The 18,246-nt window shown below is 42.2% G+C and overlaps 1 protein-coding gene across 9 annotated transcripts in view; it reads left to right on the top strand.

Annotated features, from left to right (window-relative positions):
- The window catches only part of Sh3d19 (SH3 domain containing 19), a 146,905-nt gene that overhangs the window by 49,987 nt on the left and 78,672 nt on the right, over window positions 1-18,246 (top strand). For 4 of the 9 annotated variants that reach the window (XM_057757071.1, XM_057757068.1, XM_057757070.1 and 1 more), the window contains exon 2: window positions 16,719-16,758. In XM_057757071.1, the coding sequence (XP_057613054.1) occupies window positions 16,719-16,758 (40 nt within the window). Of the gene's footprint in view, window positions 1-14,914; window positions 15,033-16,414; window positions 16,478-16,500; window positions 16,626-16,718; window positions 16,759-18,246 lie in introns of those variants that run through there. The other 5 variants (XM_057757076.1, XM_057757075.1, XM_057757072.1 and 2 more) reach the window with 3 other exon arrangements.

The raw sequence follows: 18,246 nt of genomic DNA, 5'->3' as shown, positions 1-18,246 counted from the left end.
TGTTGATACTCTGGGGAGGCGTGGCTTTGCCGAAGGAGCCATGTCACTAGGGGCACACTTTGAGGTGTCAAAAGCTGCAAGCTGAGTGTTTCCTGTGAACTCTTTCTGCCTCCAGACATGAGATCTCAGCTCCAACTACCCACTGCCGTGTCTTTGCTCTGCCATCAGGGACTCTAACACTCTGGAACTGTATGCCGAACTAAATGTTTTCTTTTGTGAGTTGCCTTGGTCAAGGTATTTAATCACAGCAGTAGAAAAGTAACTGGGACTCTCATGGCTTGTCTGCTTCTTAGTAGCAGTTCCCAAACCATGCTAGTTTTGACCTTGTATCAAAGAGTGAAGTCTTCTTCTTCAATACTCAGGAAAAATAGAGTTCTTTGAGTGTCCAGCTTTCCCCAGAGTTGAAGTGCTTTGCCCTGGGAAATTGCTTTGCACGCTTAAAATACACACCCGGTGTCTCCTGCTTGGTTTCTGCTTTCAAAACACTATTATTAATAGTTACCATTTGTGTTTTATCTAGCTTAGTATTGTCCAGTTATGACTTAACTCTTCCCATTGGGCAAGAGCATAACATGGGCTTTCTGTTGGTACCTGGAAGGCAGGTAGCTCAGGGGGAGATTGTCTGCCTAGCACAGTGAGATCCTGCATTTCATGTAGGCCATAAAAAGGAAGGAATAGGGTAAGGGGGAGAGGAGGAGAGGGGAAGGGGGTGGAGAGAAAGTGAGGGAAGGTGTGGGTTGAGGAGAAGAGGGCGAGGGTGATGATGTTGAAAGTGAGGAAGGTGATGGGTGTGGGCTGTGGGTAGGGAAGTGATGGGTTGAGGGCAATGGGAAGGGAAGGACTTTGCCATTAGTACATCCTCTAATTGTTCTATACAGGAAACACTTATAGTTACCCTTTTGTTTGATGATTCATGACATGACTGTATAGAGTGTGTCCCTTACATCTTACTGATATTCACAGAAGGAAATAACAAGAAACAATTCTTTTTTTTCCATTTTAAAGCACAAAAGCTTAAAGTTTCATTTGTCATTTATTGTAATTTTTGTTTGATAATAGCAGAGCCCTCTCACCTTAGATATTAAATAATGGTTCTTAGAAATATTTAGGCTCTGATTCCTTAGGAAGTAAAGAGGCTCTTCCTTGAAATATATTTGCTCTAAACTGATTAGTAACATAAGGACTGAGAATTATGAAGGTGCCTCCTTCTCAATTGTACTGTTTCTGGGGAAATGCAAGAGAGATTAGGGAACCCCTCATGGAACTGTCAGCGTGTCTGTCACCTGGAGTTGTCTCTCTTGGTTCATACAACTTAGTCACCCTAAAGGCAAATCCGTGTTCGCCTTCTTATCTGTATTACATGGCTTTCTGTTGAAAGGTCATTTCTATATCTTTGTGTCATATTTGGATAATTAGATTGTTATAGCCTTAGTTAAATATAAAAGAGTATAGCTGGGGCGATTGAAGTTTTTATACTGGAGGCTATGTATCCTCAAAGGAGACTATTGATACTATTTTAAAATTCTAATCTAATATTAAAATTATCAACCTAATGTCATCCAAAGGTAAAAAGAATCAGATGAAGCTGTAGTGGTTTGATTGAAAAATGTTCTCCATAGTCTCAGGCATTGGAAACCGTGGTCTGCAGCTGGCAGGGTTGCTTGGGGAGGTTTCAGAGGTGTGGCCTTGCTGAAGGAAGTGTGCACCAGGGGTAGGCTCTCAGTGTCTGTGACCTTGCCTGCTTTCAGTTCACTCTCTCGGCTTTGAACTGGTGGTTGAGGATTTGAGCTCTCTGCCTCCTGTTCCTCTGTCACCATGTCTGTGATTGTTTTGTTGTTGTTGTTGTTTAGTAATGTTTTCAAGGTTCACCCATATGTAGCGTGTTTCAGTCCTTTATTCCTCTTCAGTGCTGACTGATCAAATGATATTCTGTATTTTAAAATTTCACATTGTGTGGGTGTGTCTGTATGTTTGTATGTGTGCGCGCGTGTGCACATACGTGCATGTGTGCCGTGACACATGTAGGGAGACCAGAGAACCCCTTGCGTGAGCTGGTTCTCTCCTCCTCCACGGATGGAGCCCGGGTCAGCAGGCTTAGCAGCAACCACCTTTTTTACCTGCTGAGCCAGCTCACCGATCTGCTATCCAATATTCTAACCACTACTAGCTCATTCCTTTAAAATTTATTTCCATGTTTCAGCTACTGTTAGTCATGCCGCTAAGCGTTTTTATAGAGGAGTCTATGTGGACATGATTTCGTTTGTCTTGGATGTTGTGAACAAGAATTCCTGGAAATAAGCTATGTCTGCAAAGGCCGTTTGGCTGATGAGAACATCAGTGATGTGGAGAGGGTGGATTGTTGCGGGCCCAGGGCCTAATTAAATTTATCTTGGGCTATCTTTAACGTACTTAATAGCTAGTCCTTGCACCATCACCCCAGCCCCCACTGTGCCGGACCTAACATCCTGTCACCAACAGATAAAGTCAGACTTAAAAACCTTTTGGAATGCATTGGCTTAAGAAAACCCTAGTTCTATCAATCAAAAGGCGAGGAATGCTCCCAGATAGCATCTGAGGGCAACGGCTGAGATTTCTCTGCTGTACTGTAACTGCGTACTTAATGTCTCCATCAGTGTATTTGCAGAGTGCCTTAATTTATGACTTTGTTCTCTTACTGTAAAAATTTCATGAAACGGCTTCCACATGTTGGAACATGGAATTCTAGATAACCTAAATCCTAGGCCACAGTCGCTCAAATTTGGCTCCAGAATAAACCATGTCTTACTCCCTTGGAGGTATGAGCTGTGGTTTTTGTGCTGCATGTACCATGGTGGCATCTTGGGATCATATGGTAACTCTAGTATTTAGCTTTTTGAAGCCTGCTGACTATTTTATAGAACAAATGCACTACTCTGAGTTCCCACCAGGAACGTGTAAGGGCTGCATTTCCTCCACATCTTTGCCAATATTTTTTATTATCCATCTGTTGGATTATAGCTATTCTAGGGGGTACGGGATAGTAGTATCTCATTGTATATTAGCGACTTCTTGCAGCTGAACTTGTAAAAAAAAAAAAAAAAAAAAAAAAAAAGCCCGTCAGTGTAGTGATATCTGGTCAGTGATGAGGCCTGTGGGAAGTTTAAATCTCTCATGTGGACTCTTTTATTAACTACCTAGTGAATACTGTTTAGCTAGAGATGTTCTATTGTTTATGTAATCTCTATTTCTTCTTCTCCCGAATTGTGGGACTCAGTTCCCAGGGCTTTACTTGGGTTCACCAGCTCCACCCAGACTTTTCCCCTGTAAATACTGTAACAGAATCACCAGCTCCAGCGGCCAGCAGCAACGCTTCCCGTCTGTAATTCTCGCCCTCACGAGGCTGAGGAAGACACTTTCCATGAATTTCTCTGTGAGTTCAAAGCCAGCCTGCACTACATAGTGAGTTCCAGGGCAGCCTGACTTATAGTTTGAGACCCTATTTCAAACTAAAAATAACATGTACACAGATACCCCAAAACAGACCCGTAACATCTTCTGTCTTCCCTTTGTTCGTTCTTCTCCTAGGAGAAGTCTTCTTTTGCACAGTTGCTAATGCCATGGGAATATTTTCTGTTTGCGGCTTTTAACCAACTATTTCTTTGGATTCTTACTCTATTACTATTACGTTGCTCTGTGCTGAGTTAGCATCTCAGAGATAAAAGCATAAATGAGCGGATGACGTGGACCTCCTGAGTCCGTTTTCTATGGATCTTAATTTTTAAATCTCTATCTTTGTGTTGTTTAAAGTCCTGCCACCTCATTTTCTAGGTTAATTTTCAGTTGTATTTGTTCTCTTATTTAGCCTGACTGCTTCCTCTTTTGTTTACCACCAATCATATATTTCCTTCAAGAACTATTTCTTCTAAACAAATTGTTAATCTTTATTTTATGTCTGTGTGTTGTACCTGAATGTATGTATGTGTATCATGTGCATGCAGTGTTTACAGAGACCAGAAGAGGGCATTGGAGCCCATGGAACTGAAGTTGCAGACAGTTGTGAGCCACCATGTGGATGCTGGGACCTGGACCTAGGTCCTCTGAAAGAACAGCAAGTGCTCCTAACCCCTGAGCCATCTCCCCAGTCTCTCAAAAGAACTACTTCTTGCTCTCTGTCTACTTTCTCCATGATAGATTTTTCCTACTTTATGTATAAATAGAAAGAGATAAAATAAGTTTTGTTAAATCTGAGAACGCGATTAGAATATCCTTTTTTAATTAATTAATTGGTTGATTGATCGATTGATTGATTTTTCAAGACAGGGTTTCTCTGTGTAGTCCTGGCTGTCCTGTAATTCACTCTGTAGACCAGGCTGGCTTTAAACTCACAGAGATCCACCTGCCTCTTCCTCCAGAGTGCTGGGATTGAAAGCATGCACTACCACTGCCTGGCATGATTAGAATATCTTAAATAGCTTATTCCTAAATTCTTTTTCTCTTTCATATGGAATCAATAGTACATTTAGTCATTCTGTTTTATGTATTGATTTCCTGCTTGTTTAACGTTGGTTGAGGGAGCATGTTTATGAGTGTCGGAATGGGTGGGATGAAAGTTTATTTTCAGTAATACTTTTCTCTGACTGCAGAATTGACTCCACCAAGCTGTGTATTAACAGGACATGACTGTTTCCTGTAGGAAAGTAGAGAAGGCTGCAGGAATTAACAGCAAACAGTATCTCAGCAGAACCCAAGCCTGCTAATGTCATGATGCACCACATCCCTGTCAGTGTGTACATGTTTGCTCACAAATTCAATGTTAGTAACAACAATAAAATATTCTGATAATATAGGCAGTAAGCTCTTCTCCCAGCCCAGACACCTCTGTCATAAGGTTTCAACTCAAAGTCTTCTCTATAGCTGGGGGTTTCTGTGCTTAAGAAAACCCAGAGTCAGTAGGAAGGAGTTCAAGACTCTAGATTGAGTCTTTGACCAACATGTTCTCTAATGTAAGATGGGCATGGCTTGTGATGAAGAGCCATGTGAACCATGGGTTCGTCGGGTAAGGGCACCTCCAGCCTTCTGATGTAAACGGGAAATCTTCAGATCCAGCTTCAAAAGCTTTCCATTTAGTTCTCCAAGTTCTCTGAGACTTTACTGTCTCATCAGTAAAATGTCAAAGGCATTTTCACAGGGCTTTGGCAAAGATGGAGAGGCCATACTTTAAGAATGCCTCGAGTGGCATAGACACTCACAGCAGCTTTCAGTGCTGCGCTGACGATCAGTTTTTGCCTTTGTTCCTATGGTTTCGCGTGACCTGGGAGCCACAGAAGTGACTCTTAGGTAACTCCGCATTCGGTAGCTCAGGCACTACCCTTCAATACCACATTTCTTCATTGATGCATGTATGTCTTCCTTTTGCATCCCTGAAGTAACAGTTCTCAATGCTTTCTTTTCTAACCAGAATCGTTTAAAGCTTCTGTACGCTGGTGCACACCCTGTGAATCAGTCCTAGCCACCAGCTCCCACAGAAGAGACAGCAACAGGCGTTTCACTCAGCCTGTGTCTCGTTTGCAGAGTTATGGGCAGCTCCAGCCAGTGCATTCCTCTGTTTATGTTGCTCTGAGGCTGTGCGAGGTACAGGGCATCACAGGCTTTGCTGTCTTTAAGCAGTTTACACCGGTGGAGGCGATGAGCTGTCAGAGTGTGTTAGTGCTGAGAACTGCTAAGCTCTGGATGGATGAGGGAGAGGACAGGTGTTATTTCTGCTCCTGGGAGAAGATCAAACAAGGATCCACGGCTAACGTGATGGATGTCTCCTAGGCTTGCTTCACACTCAGCAGCTCTGAGCGCTTAGGTCTACGCGGGGAAGAGTAGCATGAGCCAGCTGGGAATTCTGCTTCTGTTTCTGTGTTCTTCTGAAGGCAGATGTTTGTGTGAGACTTAGTGGGGAGGAAGGAGATGAGTGGGCTTGAGTTTGCAGGAGGCTGTGTGTACAGAAAATACATTCCCTATCCCTGAGTAAGATCCGTTAGCAGGGCTCATACATGGCTTTATCTTTTCTTGGTTAAAAGATTATTTTTTTCATAAGTCTAGAATAGAGATCAAGACTGCCCCACTGTGGATAAACACCTCAACTTAAAAATTCTCAAACCAGTGAGAAAAGTTTGTGAACCATTTGTTTCCCTGGAGCTCCCCAAGGCTTAACCTAGTGTTTGGAATAGTGTGATCCTGGTGAACTCAGCTTCTCCACAGGGTCCTGGTGCACTCGGCTTCTCCACAGGGTCCTGGTGCACTCAGCTTCTCCACAGGGTCCTGGTGCACTCAGCTTCTCCACAGGGTCCTGGTGCACTCGGCTTCTCCACAGGGTCCTGGTGCACTCAGCTTCTCCACAGGGTCCTGGTGCACTCAGCTTCTCCACAGGGTCCTGGTGCACTCGGCTTCTCCACAGGGTCCAGGTGCACTCAGCTTCTCCACAGGGTCTGGTGCACTCAGCTTCTCCACAAATGAAGGATTCTCTCTGCTACACTGGTCCCTAATGTTTACTCAGTTTTTAGAGTCTGCTGTGCAGGAGGAAAGCTCTGATGTTAACAAGATCTTTGAATGCTCAGAACTAGAACTAGGAGATGAAAAAATGGTTGTTTTTTTTTAAAGGAATTTAAAGACTTCATCCTTTTTTTTAACCCTAACAACTGAAAAGGCAACATGTGGCTAGTGATGTTATCTATTCTTTTTACACCTGAAATAACAATCTTAATTTTTGTTTCCTGAGTTCTTGTGAACAGAATCTGTATTGTTCTGAAATATAATGGGAGATTCTAGTAATTTCACAATGAAATAAAATTATTATATTTAATATATTTAGTTCCTTTCTCTGTGTCACCACAAGCCTACTCAGGAAAGTGGTTTGGAGCTCTTGAGGACTGAAAAAATAATTTTGAGCTAGGTTTGGTGGTTTATGCCTTTAATCCCAGCACCCGGAAGGTAGAGGCAGGCAGATCTCTGAGTTTGAGGCCAACCTGGTCTACATAGTTCTAGCGTAGCCAGGGCTACATAGTGAGACCTTGTCTCCAAATAGCAAATTAACAACAATAATAGCTTTTTTTTTTAGACCAAAGTATGTTATGCCACAATGAAATACATTTTGGGAGCACAATTAACATATTCTAATTAAGCATATAAGCATAAGCACTTGAGAGCTGAGGCAGGGGAATCGTAAGTTCCAGGCCAGCCAGTGCTACATATCAAAGCTCATCTCAAAACAACAGTAAAATCTCTTACACACACACACAAAGCACACAGTAACTAAGTAAATGCAACAAAAAGGTGTGGTAAGAAGTTTGAAAGAAAGTAATCAATAAGATAAGAGAATCATTCTAAAGCTTGAGTGAGCAGCGAGTAGAATTGATGATCTCCACGGAGCCCTGTCACTGAGCCAGCTTCCATTTCTGCTCCCTTCCTGCCAGTAGTCCTGATGAAATGTTCATCTCCCTAAAGTCCCTGCCAGACTCACTGTGGGCTAAAGGGAGAAGTTCAGGGGACTCGGATTCCTTGAAATGACCGACATAAAAAAGTTCAGATAATAAATAGCCTGATATAGTAGCCAACCGAATTCAATAATCAAAGCGAGCCAGCGGAAACACTTCTAAAGAGTTATTTAAAAAGAGGCAGCCTGCCGCCGAGTAGCCAGCTCCTTTTCCAGGGCTGCTATTTTGTCTCCCATATTTGGTTTGTTTTCCCGAGTGCCACTCTGAGGCACGAGGCTAGAAAAAGTGGACCTCTTTAGAACAATACTTTTTAAAATCATGGTTACGTTCGTGAAGAGCCAAAGATGACATAGACCTTCTTAGAAGTTATTTTCAACAGTATCAGATTTATCTGTGAGATAATAAATATCTGTATGGCATACAGGATGCGGGGCAGAAGAGGAAAGGAGGGCACTGGGCGGTCCCATTATTACAGACATTTGCAGCGCTGGCTGTGTGAGGACCTAAGACTGTCCTGGCTTTCATCAAATGCAATGCTTGGTATAAATGGGAAAGACCTGAGCCAAAAACCATACAGAGTAATACATACATCCATTCTGCTGGGAGCTAAGTATTGGGTAAGTTAGATGGAGTGCGGCTTTCAGTTAAGGTGATTTTGCCACAAAGATCCACACAAATTCCTGGAACCAGTTGTCTCATTCTATATCAAAGGAGATGATCAGGTGGTCATCTTATAAAGAAAATTAAACTGAATGATCCTCTCCGACCCATTATAGCTATGACTGGTAGTTAAAAACAGAGGAGAGGGGCTGGAGAGATGGCTCCGAGGTTAAGAGCCTTGGCTGCTCTTCCAGAGGTCCTGAGTTCAATTTCCAGCCTCACAACCATCCATAATGAGATCTGGTGCCAAAAAAAAAACAAAAAAAACAAAAACAAACAAACAAAAAAAAAAACCCAGAGGTGAGAAAGAAAGCCAGAGTCAGAAAGAGTTTTCAAAGTTCTGCTTGTTTCGTTGGAAGCATCGCCCCAGAATGGATGTCACGGACTGGGGTGATGCTTCCAAACATTGCTCTGTTGGGCTGGGACTATGGCTCCATCAGTAAAGTTTGACTTCTGGGGTGGATCCCCAGGACCCACATAAAGGCCCACAGCAGAGGCATGTATCATCCATATTAGCAGTGCTCAGGAGGTAGAGACAGGCAGATCCTGGAACTCATTGGCCAACCAGCCTGGCCAAATCGATGAACTCCAAATTCAGCAAGAGACCCTGAATCAAGAACAGTGAAAACAATATAGCAAGCAACATACACACACAGTAGTAACAGTAGACTTTTTTTCTAGATACTAAGCTAAGCATTTATAGCCTTTAGTTAGTTCGTGTGTCCTTACAGAAATTCTGTGAAGTAATCTCTCACCTTTTGCAGCTGAGAAAACTGGCTGAGCATAAATAAATTGTAGAATCATTTACACGAGTGGATACAGCTAGTTCACTGTGGCCCTCTGACATGATGGTGGCTGATGCTTACAAGGTCTTAAAAGCATAGGTAGTGTGTGAAGGGTGTCCCTGTTATCTCAGACTTCTCAGGCTGTATGGCATGCCATGATTTGTAGTTTTGCTGAGACCTAGATTCTCTGGCAAGCAATACAGTAGGATTGAAAAAGCCAGAACCAGAAAACCCAGTCGGGACACAACACCCTGAGGAGAGGAGAGCTGATAAGAACCGGGAAGGGAGTAGAAACACTGGGCGAGGCAGGAGCAGACAGATCGCTCCAGCTGCTGCTGTTTAGTCACAAATCCGATTTTGAACACTGAATTCCCTTCCATACTCATTTCTCCGCCCTGTGATTGAGGTGCTATGCTTTAGTGAGTTTAGGGTTTCTAATTAGATTTAGAAAAGGGGCAAAGATCATGTAAAATGCTCTGTCGTGTGCCTAAATTTCTCCTGTCATAGCTTAGCAGAGGTTCTCATTAATCTCCTGGCCTTTTAATGAAGAGAATGGGTCTTTCTTACCTGAGTTCAACAAGAAATAGTGGACTGCATTGTGGGACAAGGGGGGGCTCGATGGTAGAACAGTTACTTCCTTAGTTTGAGGAAGGCCTTGGGTTTGATCCCCAGCACTGCATAGAAAGAATCTAGTTATTAGAAAACCTATACTTAATAAACCATTATACCTATCACTGTAGGAACCTTACAGACACACTAGAACAAAGCTGGGCAGCAGAGGCAGGCAGATCTCTGAGTTCATGGCCAGCCTGGTCTGCAGACATATGCATGGAACAGGATTCTTAAAGACAATGTATATTTAGAATGCATTTCTTTTTGTTACATTCATTTGGTGTATGTGTTCAGGGGTGTACATGTGGACATCGGGGAACAACTTGGGGGGATTGGTTCTCTTCTGCCACCGTGGGGATCCCAGAGATGGAACTTGGGTTGTCAGGTCAAGCAAGCTCCTTGACCTGATGAACTTCCCAAATACCCTAGTGTGTTTTCTATTTGTTTGTTTGAAATTTTAGAAAAGCCTGTGGCACTCTTTATAACATGTAAAATTCTACCCACATTCTATCTGTGTCAAATCAGCTTGCTGTCTTTTAAAGAGTCATCAAGGACTCATGAGCCCTGAATGTTTTTGTTCCGTCATGTAATGGATGGGTTCATTGTTTTATTTAAGTTGCTTATCATAAATAAGAAGCAATAGCGTTGTTGGGCAAATACCACCTTGGGTTGCTAATGATGGGGATAGAATGTGTATGAAAAATGTGTCATCAGGCAGTTTCTTAGTCATGTGCACATCACAGAGTGACTGACACGGAGCCAGGCAGTGGAGATCAGTTACTAAGTGAAACCCCTTGATCAGTTAAGAGATGCGGTAGATAGCCAGGCGGTGGTGGTGCACGCCTTTAATCCCAGCACTTGGGAGGCAGAGGCAGGTGAATCTCTGTGAGTTCGAGACCAGCCTGGTCTACAAGAGCTAGTTCCAGGACAGGCTCCAAAGCCACTGAGAAACCCTGTCTCGAAAAACCAAAAAAAAAAAAAAAAAAAAAAAAAGAGAGAGAGAGAGAGATGCAGTAGATGCAAGATTCATAAGACTGCCACGTGCTGTATTACAGTAAATTTTTATTACAGTGAGGGGATACACTCTAAAATAGTGATTAAAAATATAGGACAATGAATATCTAAGCCAGCAACAAAGTCATGACTATGTGTCCTGCTAATTGCTTGTACTATCCTCTCATGAGTGACAGGGATTGTTTATGCGGCATCCTATAAATGCATTGCACTGTGACCATGAGAGGAACTTTTAGCTCCATCAAATCATGTGGGAACCACCAGTGCATGTCACCTGTAACTCGGTGTGGGTCCCTGGGTCCCTGAAATGAAGACTCAGCGACACCTTAAGAATGAACTTAGCCTCTGAGGTTGTAGGGGGCTCAGTCTTGGTGAACTGAAGGGCTTTCCCTTCGCCTCTTGGCGTGTTTATTTTTTCCTATGTTTACATTTTAGCTCATAGTAATGAAGTTTCCGAAAATACAATGCCAGGTGCAAATACCTGATTCATGAGGTACCACGGTTTTCCAGGTCTCCTCTAAACAAAGTTTTGCTTATGCTTTGTATCCATGGGAAACTCTCAGTCGAGATTCCCATAGGACAACAAAGAATGGATTAGGGGCTGAGCAAATGGATTAAGAGATAGGCTAGGTATAACCCAATGGGAGTTCATGGCTAGCAAGGGTTACCTGCTAACCCTTGGGCACCAGTCCAACATGAATTTCTGCCACAAGTGTATATGTGGTCTGTTACAATCTTACATAGTACATGGCTAAGCCTTTTTCAGATATATGTGCCCTTCCATTAATATTAAATGATTAAAGGATTTGTATGGAATTGGTCTATCTTTTTGAAATAACAGAATAAACTGGATGTGGAGACAAGTGCATGTCTGTTAATTCTACCTGCTAGGGAGGCTGAGGTATCATTTAAGACCAGTGTAGGCACCATAGTAAGACTGGGCATGGGGTGAACTTGGGAGGCAGAGACAGGCAGATCTCTGAGTTCTTGGCTAGTCTGGTCTATACAGAGAGTTGCAAACTAGCCAAAACCATATGATGAGACCATGTCTCAAAATAAACACACACACACGCATGAACACACGCATGCACATACGCATGCACACACATACACATGCACTCATGCACACATTTCAGGGCTGGTGAGATAGCTTGGATAGACCTGGATTCAATCTCTAGCTCCCAGCACAGAAGAGAACCAACTTCTGAACACTGTCCTCTGACATGACATGTGCCATAGCATGTGTATGACCCCCCCACATATACACACACAGACACACATATACCAGACACACACACACAAATAATAAAATTTAAACCAGTAGTTCTCAACCTTCCTGATGCTGGGACCCTTTAATATAGTTCTTCATGTTGTCATGTTGTAGTAACCCCAACCATAAAATTATTTTTATTGCTACTTCAGTCTTGCCACTGTTATAAATCATAATGTAAGTGTATGTGTTTTTCAGTGGTCTTAGGTGATCCCTGTGAAAGAGCCAATCAACCCCCAGAGGGTTGCAACCCACAGGTTGAGAACCACGGAACCAAACATATACAAACAGCCCTGCTAGAACTTGGTTACATGCTTAGGAGTATTGGTACAGAATCTCTTAAAGTTTTTTTTCCCATCATAGATGTTAGGTCTCTTAGACGAGCCTCTCCATCAATGTAAATAATTCCAATCAGACCAAATTAAGCCGAATTAAAAGATGCCCATGTTTAATAAAAGGCCTTACTCCTGGGTGACCCCAGGGAAACATGGAGAGGGGAAGACCACACGAAACCTGGAGACCATGTGTTCATTCTTTGGGGGGGGGACAGTTTAAATAGCCTGTGGGAGTGGTCCCTAACCTTCCCCTGAAGAGGGGTCACCATTTGACGGGCTTTGTCGGAGATAGGGTTTGGACTAAGGCAGCTTCCCAGGGGAAGGGGCTTATTCCAGGAGCTGGGGTAAAGCCCCAGGCAAACAATCCAGACTTTTTGTATAAGCGGGTGTTAGGGAGCTGAGGTGGTACTTCTGACCAAACAATATAGACATTTTGACACTCGAGTGTGAGGTGTGGAAGAGATTCTCTTCACACTGCTTCCCACTCTGCTGTGAGTTTATCCTGTGTTCTTTCTGGAGATTGATTCTTGCCCCTCATTTCAAAGAACAATGTAAGACCTTTCTGACTTCAGCTACAAACGTAAGCTACTCTCTACTCAATGAGGTTTGATTTTTCTCTCCAGTTCAGTGATCAAAGCCAAATCATCAAAGCCTGAATATCTTACAACAGATTCTGGCATGTTCTACATTGCCCATTCTTCTTAAGTTTTAACCAAAGCAAAAGATTACGTTCCTGTCATCTTCATTTCAAAGTGTTTGTCATCTTAGATTCAGTCACCCTGAATGGCGGGGTCTGCATGGTTGTTCCCCCAAAGCTGCCCTTGTCAGAGGAGTCCCAGGTGGTGTACCGTCTAAACACATAAACACTGGATCATACATACTGGTAGTTTAGATGGGCACATATATTTGAATACTTGGCCCCCAGTCGATAGGACTCAAAAGCCCACACCACTCCCAGTTGGCTCGCTTTGCCTCCTACTTGTGGGTCAGGATGTAGACTCTCAGCCACTGCCCCAGTACTACGCCTGTCTCCTCACTGCCATGCTTTTCACCGTGATGGTCGTGGACTCACCCTGTGAAACTCTACGGCCCAGATAAAGTCTTCTCTGAGTTGACATAGCACGGTGTCTTATCACTGCAGTAGAGAGTAACTAAAATCCATGTACTCTGTGTCTTAAAACCAGAAGTTGTCTTGAAAGAGATAAATGTACACAGCTTGGAGTTCCCAGATCTAAGACAGCTTTCTACCACCCTGCTCATTTCTCCTGTGTGCCATGGGTTCCCCATCATACCCTCCATCTTCACACACAGATACATCAGAAGACGATCAGCTCTGCTTCATTTCCTTTGTTCTGTGTGTGGGATATTCTGCCATTTCAAATAGCTTTAATAACCAAGAGGTTAGAGCTATTAGTAGATGAGTGGGACAGGGAATATAATGTGTGTGTGTCTGTGAGCGTGCATGCGTGTACATGCATCTGTGTGTGTGTGCTAGTTATGCAGTATAGCTACAAAGCCAGCAGGCTTAGTGTTGTTATGCAGTATAGCTACAAAATCCTCACACGGAGGGCACGCTTTTAGACTTTGCATGACCTAAACCATTGCAGTTTTCTTGGTGCACTCTGAGGTTTAATTCTGACGTGTATTCTATGATATGCAGTATTTGATAGATAAATACTTGGAGCTTTTTATTTTTAGTGACTCTTCAATGGAAAGTCTTTGAGCCAATAGATATTCATATCATTGCTAAATATGCATAAGTCCAGAAACTTACTTTCTGCACATACATTCTTTTCCAGTTATTTAAAATTTAGAGAGGGTTTTAAAGGAATGGAGAACATATTAAGAAGTATTTGATTTGAAATAAATGAAATTCATACACTTTAAGCACTGTGTGTATCCGAGATAAAATTTCCATGCTTGCCATCAGTCTGTTCATGTTCTTCTTAAGGTTTTATCCCACTGGTTGGTTTTTTCACTGTTGGCAAGAAAGTAGAGCCTGACTCTTCTCTCAGTGGTTTATTTTCTTCAGTCTTGGCTTTTGGACCAAAATAATCACAATATATTTCTTGACAGTTGCACAATATTCTTCCCTGTGTGGAAATTGCTTTGCTTAAAATAGAAGTCCATAAACTATAAGGGTATTTGAAAAGGATAAACATCAGACACAGACAACACACACACACATTCCACATATTTATATGCATTATAGCTAAAAGAGGGCATGATCACCAAATGTGCAGTGAGTTTATTTCTACCCTTTGAGAAAAAAGAACAAGGTGAGGATTTCACTTTTTTTTCCTATTGTTGAAAGTTGAGGGTCTGGGTATATTGTAAGCAATGGATAATTTACTTTTATCTCTAACTCATCACCGTGTTGGTTCCTAGGAGTAACTCACTATAAACACTGCATATGTATTGACATAGGAATCTGATCCGTAACACTAAGTGAACTTGTGGGAAATGTTTCAATGTCCTCCAACAGCTAATCAAGTCATTTTCTTGGATTTTATTTACCAGTGTAATATTGTAAGAAGGAAGGCGTTTGTGCTTTCTTAGAGCAGAAAGTACCGAAATGACCGTAGGATTTCCTGTTTGAACCAAGAACGGAGGAGAGATGCGAGCCATCCGCTTCCTGAGTGGCCGCATTCCAGATGTGCAGACTGGTCATAGCACATCTGCCAATCAGAATGAGCCCTGCAGGGAAACCCTTGGCTGCTGAGGCTTGTTTACATACTCGTGACTCTGTTTCTCCCTCCTCCTGTGTGTTGTGCCACGGGGAAGATTAGTGAGGGATCATGCTAGCACACGCCTAGATAAACAAACTGCCTGAAACCAGGATCACCACTGGAGCAGCAACACCCAGGCAGAGTTTTATCTCCTTGCTTAGCCACAGGTAAGAGCTGCTGCTTTAAGGGGATAACTGCTCCTGTAAAGTCTCTGGCTTTACTTTTGTTAACCAAAACAAGCAAGCTAAAATATACCATGCATTACTATGACTTTAATATTCAAAAATAGAAAGTCCGCTGTTGTTTTTGTTTAAGGGAAGAGTAGAATGAGGACATTAAGACCGTTTTTAAAGGCAAAGTCACATTCAGTGTGTAGAAATTAGAACCAGAAACATGAGCAATTGTATACCTAAAGGGCAGAGCATCTAAACAAACATGTCTGATCATGAATCTACTTCCTACTCGTTCAGAAAACGGTGTCTTAGTGTATACTAATTCTGGGGCTCGAAAAGGCCTTTCTTGGGTGGGTGAGGTGGCTCAGTGGGTAAAAGTGCTGCAGCCAGTGAGAGTTTTGGTCATGCAAGACTGCTGGCTGAGTCTGGTCCCTGGAACCAACAGTGGAAGGAGAGAACTGATGGCTGTTGCACACACACGCACACACGCACACATACATACATACACACATGAATAAACAAATAGAACATTTCTTTTTTTATTATAAACCCAGTGCAGAAAGACTGAATAGTCATGCACCTTACTGTGTCTTATTCCTTTCCACCTCTTTCTTCTTAGGGTACAGTCTTAGCATTCAGTGAAATTCTGAAATTGGGTGTAGTGGTTATTGTCCAATCTTTGCTTTATATTTAAATTACTTGTTCCTTGTTGGCATTGATTCAGAAGATATTACAGAAAAGTGTGCTTTGGTAGTATTCCCTTAGGGTTCCTTTTACGGTCGGATGGGACTATGTTGTGGTTTGCTTATTTCTTTCAGTGTTGAATTGTGTATAACACTGAGGCTTTCTTCAGTCTCCTTTGTTATTTTGAAGCATTTACCAAAGAACAGTTGTTATTTGGACTCAAATGAGCAACTTGGGTGTTTTGTGGCCCTCATTCATAGGATGGTTTTCGGGTTGATTCATAGTATTTTGTAACAGTCTAGAAAATCACTTTTGATCAAGTTAGGCCCCTGAACTCTAACACACAGCTGCCTTTCTCACCCGGAGCACAGCTGACATCTTAGGGCGTTACCCCGTCACTAACAGCATCCCTGCTCTCTCGTCCCGAAAGCTCCTTCCTTCTCTGTTGTGACAACTGGAATGCTTTGTGTGTACCACGTCATAGCTAATTATCCACAGAGGGTTCCTGAGCGTCCTGGGTGGGACAGAGTTAAGGCTGTATTTGTGTATTTGCAGATGTTGCCAGCTGCTCACTTTGCCCCCTCCCATTCTGTTAGGAGCCCCTGCCAACCATGATTCATGGAATGATTTTTTGGAGCTGAGTAATCTGTGGCTTTTCTGTTTCCTTACTTTCTCCAGCTAAGTCTTTTTTAGTTTCAGCAAAGTCTTTAACACAGCAAAGATCTTCTAAGCCTTAAAGCTGAAACGTGGTGATGGTAATATTTTCCGAACAGATAATTTTAACAAACCACCAAAAGGTTTTATGTGTCCCATGTTGCCTGCTTTTGACGTCCGTGTCAGGCAGATCCTCTCCACTCCAACGAAGAGCACTGGAAAACACACAGCTGCCCTGACCAGTGCTTTGTGAGATCCAGTGGTGTGGCGGCTGGGATATTCAGCTCCTTCCCTGTGACTGTAACGCCCGTGCTGACTTGTGACTGTCTCCTTTCTTTACAGATCGTAACGAGCGACATAAGCCAGAACATCGTTCTTCAAGGTATGAGTTTATAGTGTTTAATGACTCTGTTTAAAGTCCCTTCTTTGAAAAACTATTTGGAAGCAATGAAGCTGTCCTTTTTAGGGTGACTGTTATATTGAACTCAGTTATGGCAGTCAGAGAGAAACTTCACAAGAAAAATGTCCTTCGTTCTCTGAGCAAAACCCTGTGAAGTCACCGAGTCGTGGACAGTGTTTTACACTGAGGATTCCTTTCGGGGACAGATACAGCTTCATAAAACATTCCCATTCTCTTCCTTTTATAACTCAATTCCCTCTCTTCTTTCTAACCAATGTTTTAAAATGCACATTGTTGTTTTCCTAGTTAAAACGTCAACACAGACTCAACATAGGAACTCATAAAATACTTTTTAAATGTCATCGTTGTGTCCGTATGTCGGTGATGTATGCCTAGGGGTCGGGGTACATGCGGAAGCATGCATGGGTTAGAAGACAACTTTGGAAAGTCATTCTCTCCTTCCACCTTTATGGGGGTCACAGGATCGAAGTCAGGTTTCAGGATTCTATGGCAAGTACCTTTACCTGCTGAGCCATTTGCCCCAGAAAATTTTGGGTTTGTTTTTGTTTGAGTCAGGGATTTTCTCTGTAGCCCTGGCTCTCCTAGAACTTGATATATAGACCAGGCTGGTCTTGAACTCACGGGGATCTGTCTGCTTCTGCCCCACTAGTGCTGGGGTTAAAACTGTGCACCACCATGCCTGAAACTTTTTTATAATTACAAAGCATTAAAAAAAAAAACAAACAAAAGCCAACCTTCACCAGCACCAAATAATATTTCTAAAAATCTTCTCAAACTTGAAAAGATAGAACTGACTTTTTCCTCTTTCTTCTTAAATAAGACTGGCAGGTCATTCTAGATATTTTAAATCAATTTCAAGAAAACTATAATTTTTCTACTATTACTTTCTCATTATTCTATACTTCACTCCTCTTTACATTTTATTTTGTGGAAATTGATAAATTAGTATATACACTTATTAGGTTTACTGGTAAACTATACCCTAATGCTTTTCCAAAGGGGTAAAATCCTAACTTGTACTGACTTCAGTGAATCAAAATATAAAATTATCTGAAAGAACATAGCCGAGTGTCTGTAATATTGACCTTTCTTCAGGTATAATGAATACATTATAATTCACTCTTTATGTATGACTGGTTCTGAGTCTCGACAGACATAAAAATCATTACTATATTATATATTAGTGTGTGTACATTTGTGTGAATGTACTACATATGTGTTGGGTGGGTGTGTATATGGATGTGCATGTATATATAATGAGTGTATATATAATGTGGGTGTGCTTGTGTATGTGTGTGCATGTATGTAGTGGGTGTGCCTGTGTGTATACATATGTGTGTGCCTGTGGCTGGTATGTATATGGTAGGTATGTTTGTGTAGGCATGAATGTGTATATAAATACATGTGTATATACCTGTGGTGGATGTGCCTGTGTGTGCACGTGACTGG

Source organism: Chionomys nivalis, chromosome 24 (genome assembly GCF_950005125.1).
Source record: "Chionomys nivalis chromosome 24, mChiNiv1.1, whole genome shotgun sequence".
NCBI classification, from domain to species: domain Eukaryota; kingdom Metazoa; phylum Chordata; class Mammalia; order Rodentia; family Cricetidae; genus Chionomys; species Chionomys nivalis.
Note: the sequence above shows the minus strand (reverse complement) of the source record. Positions and strands in the feature narration are given on the sequence as shown.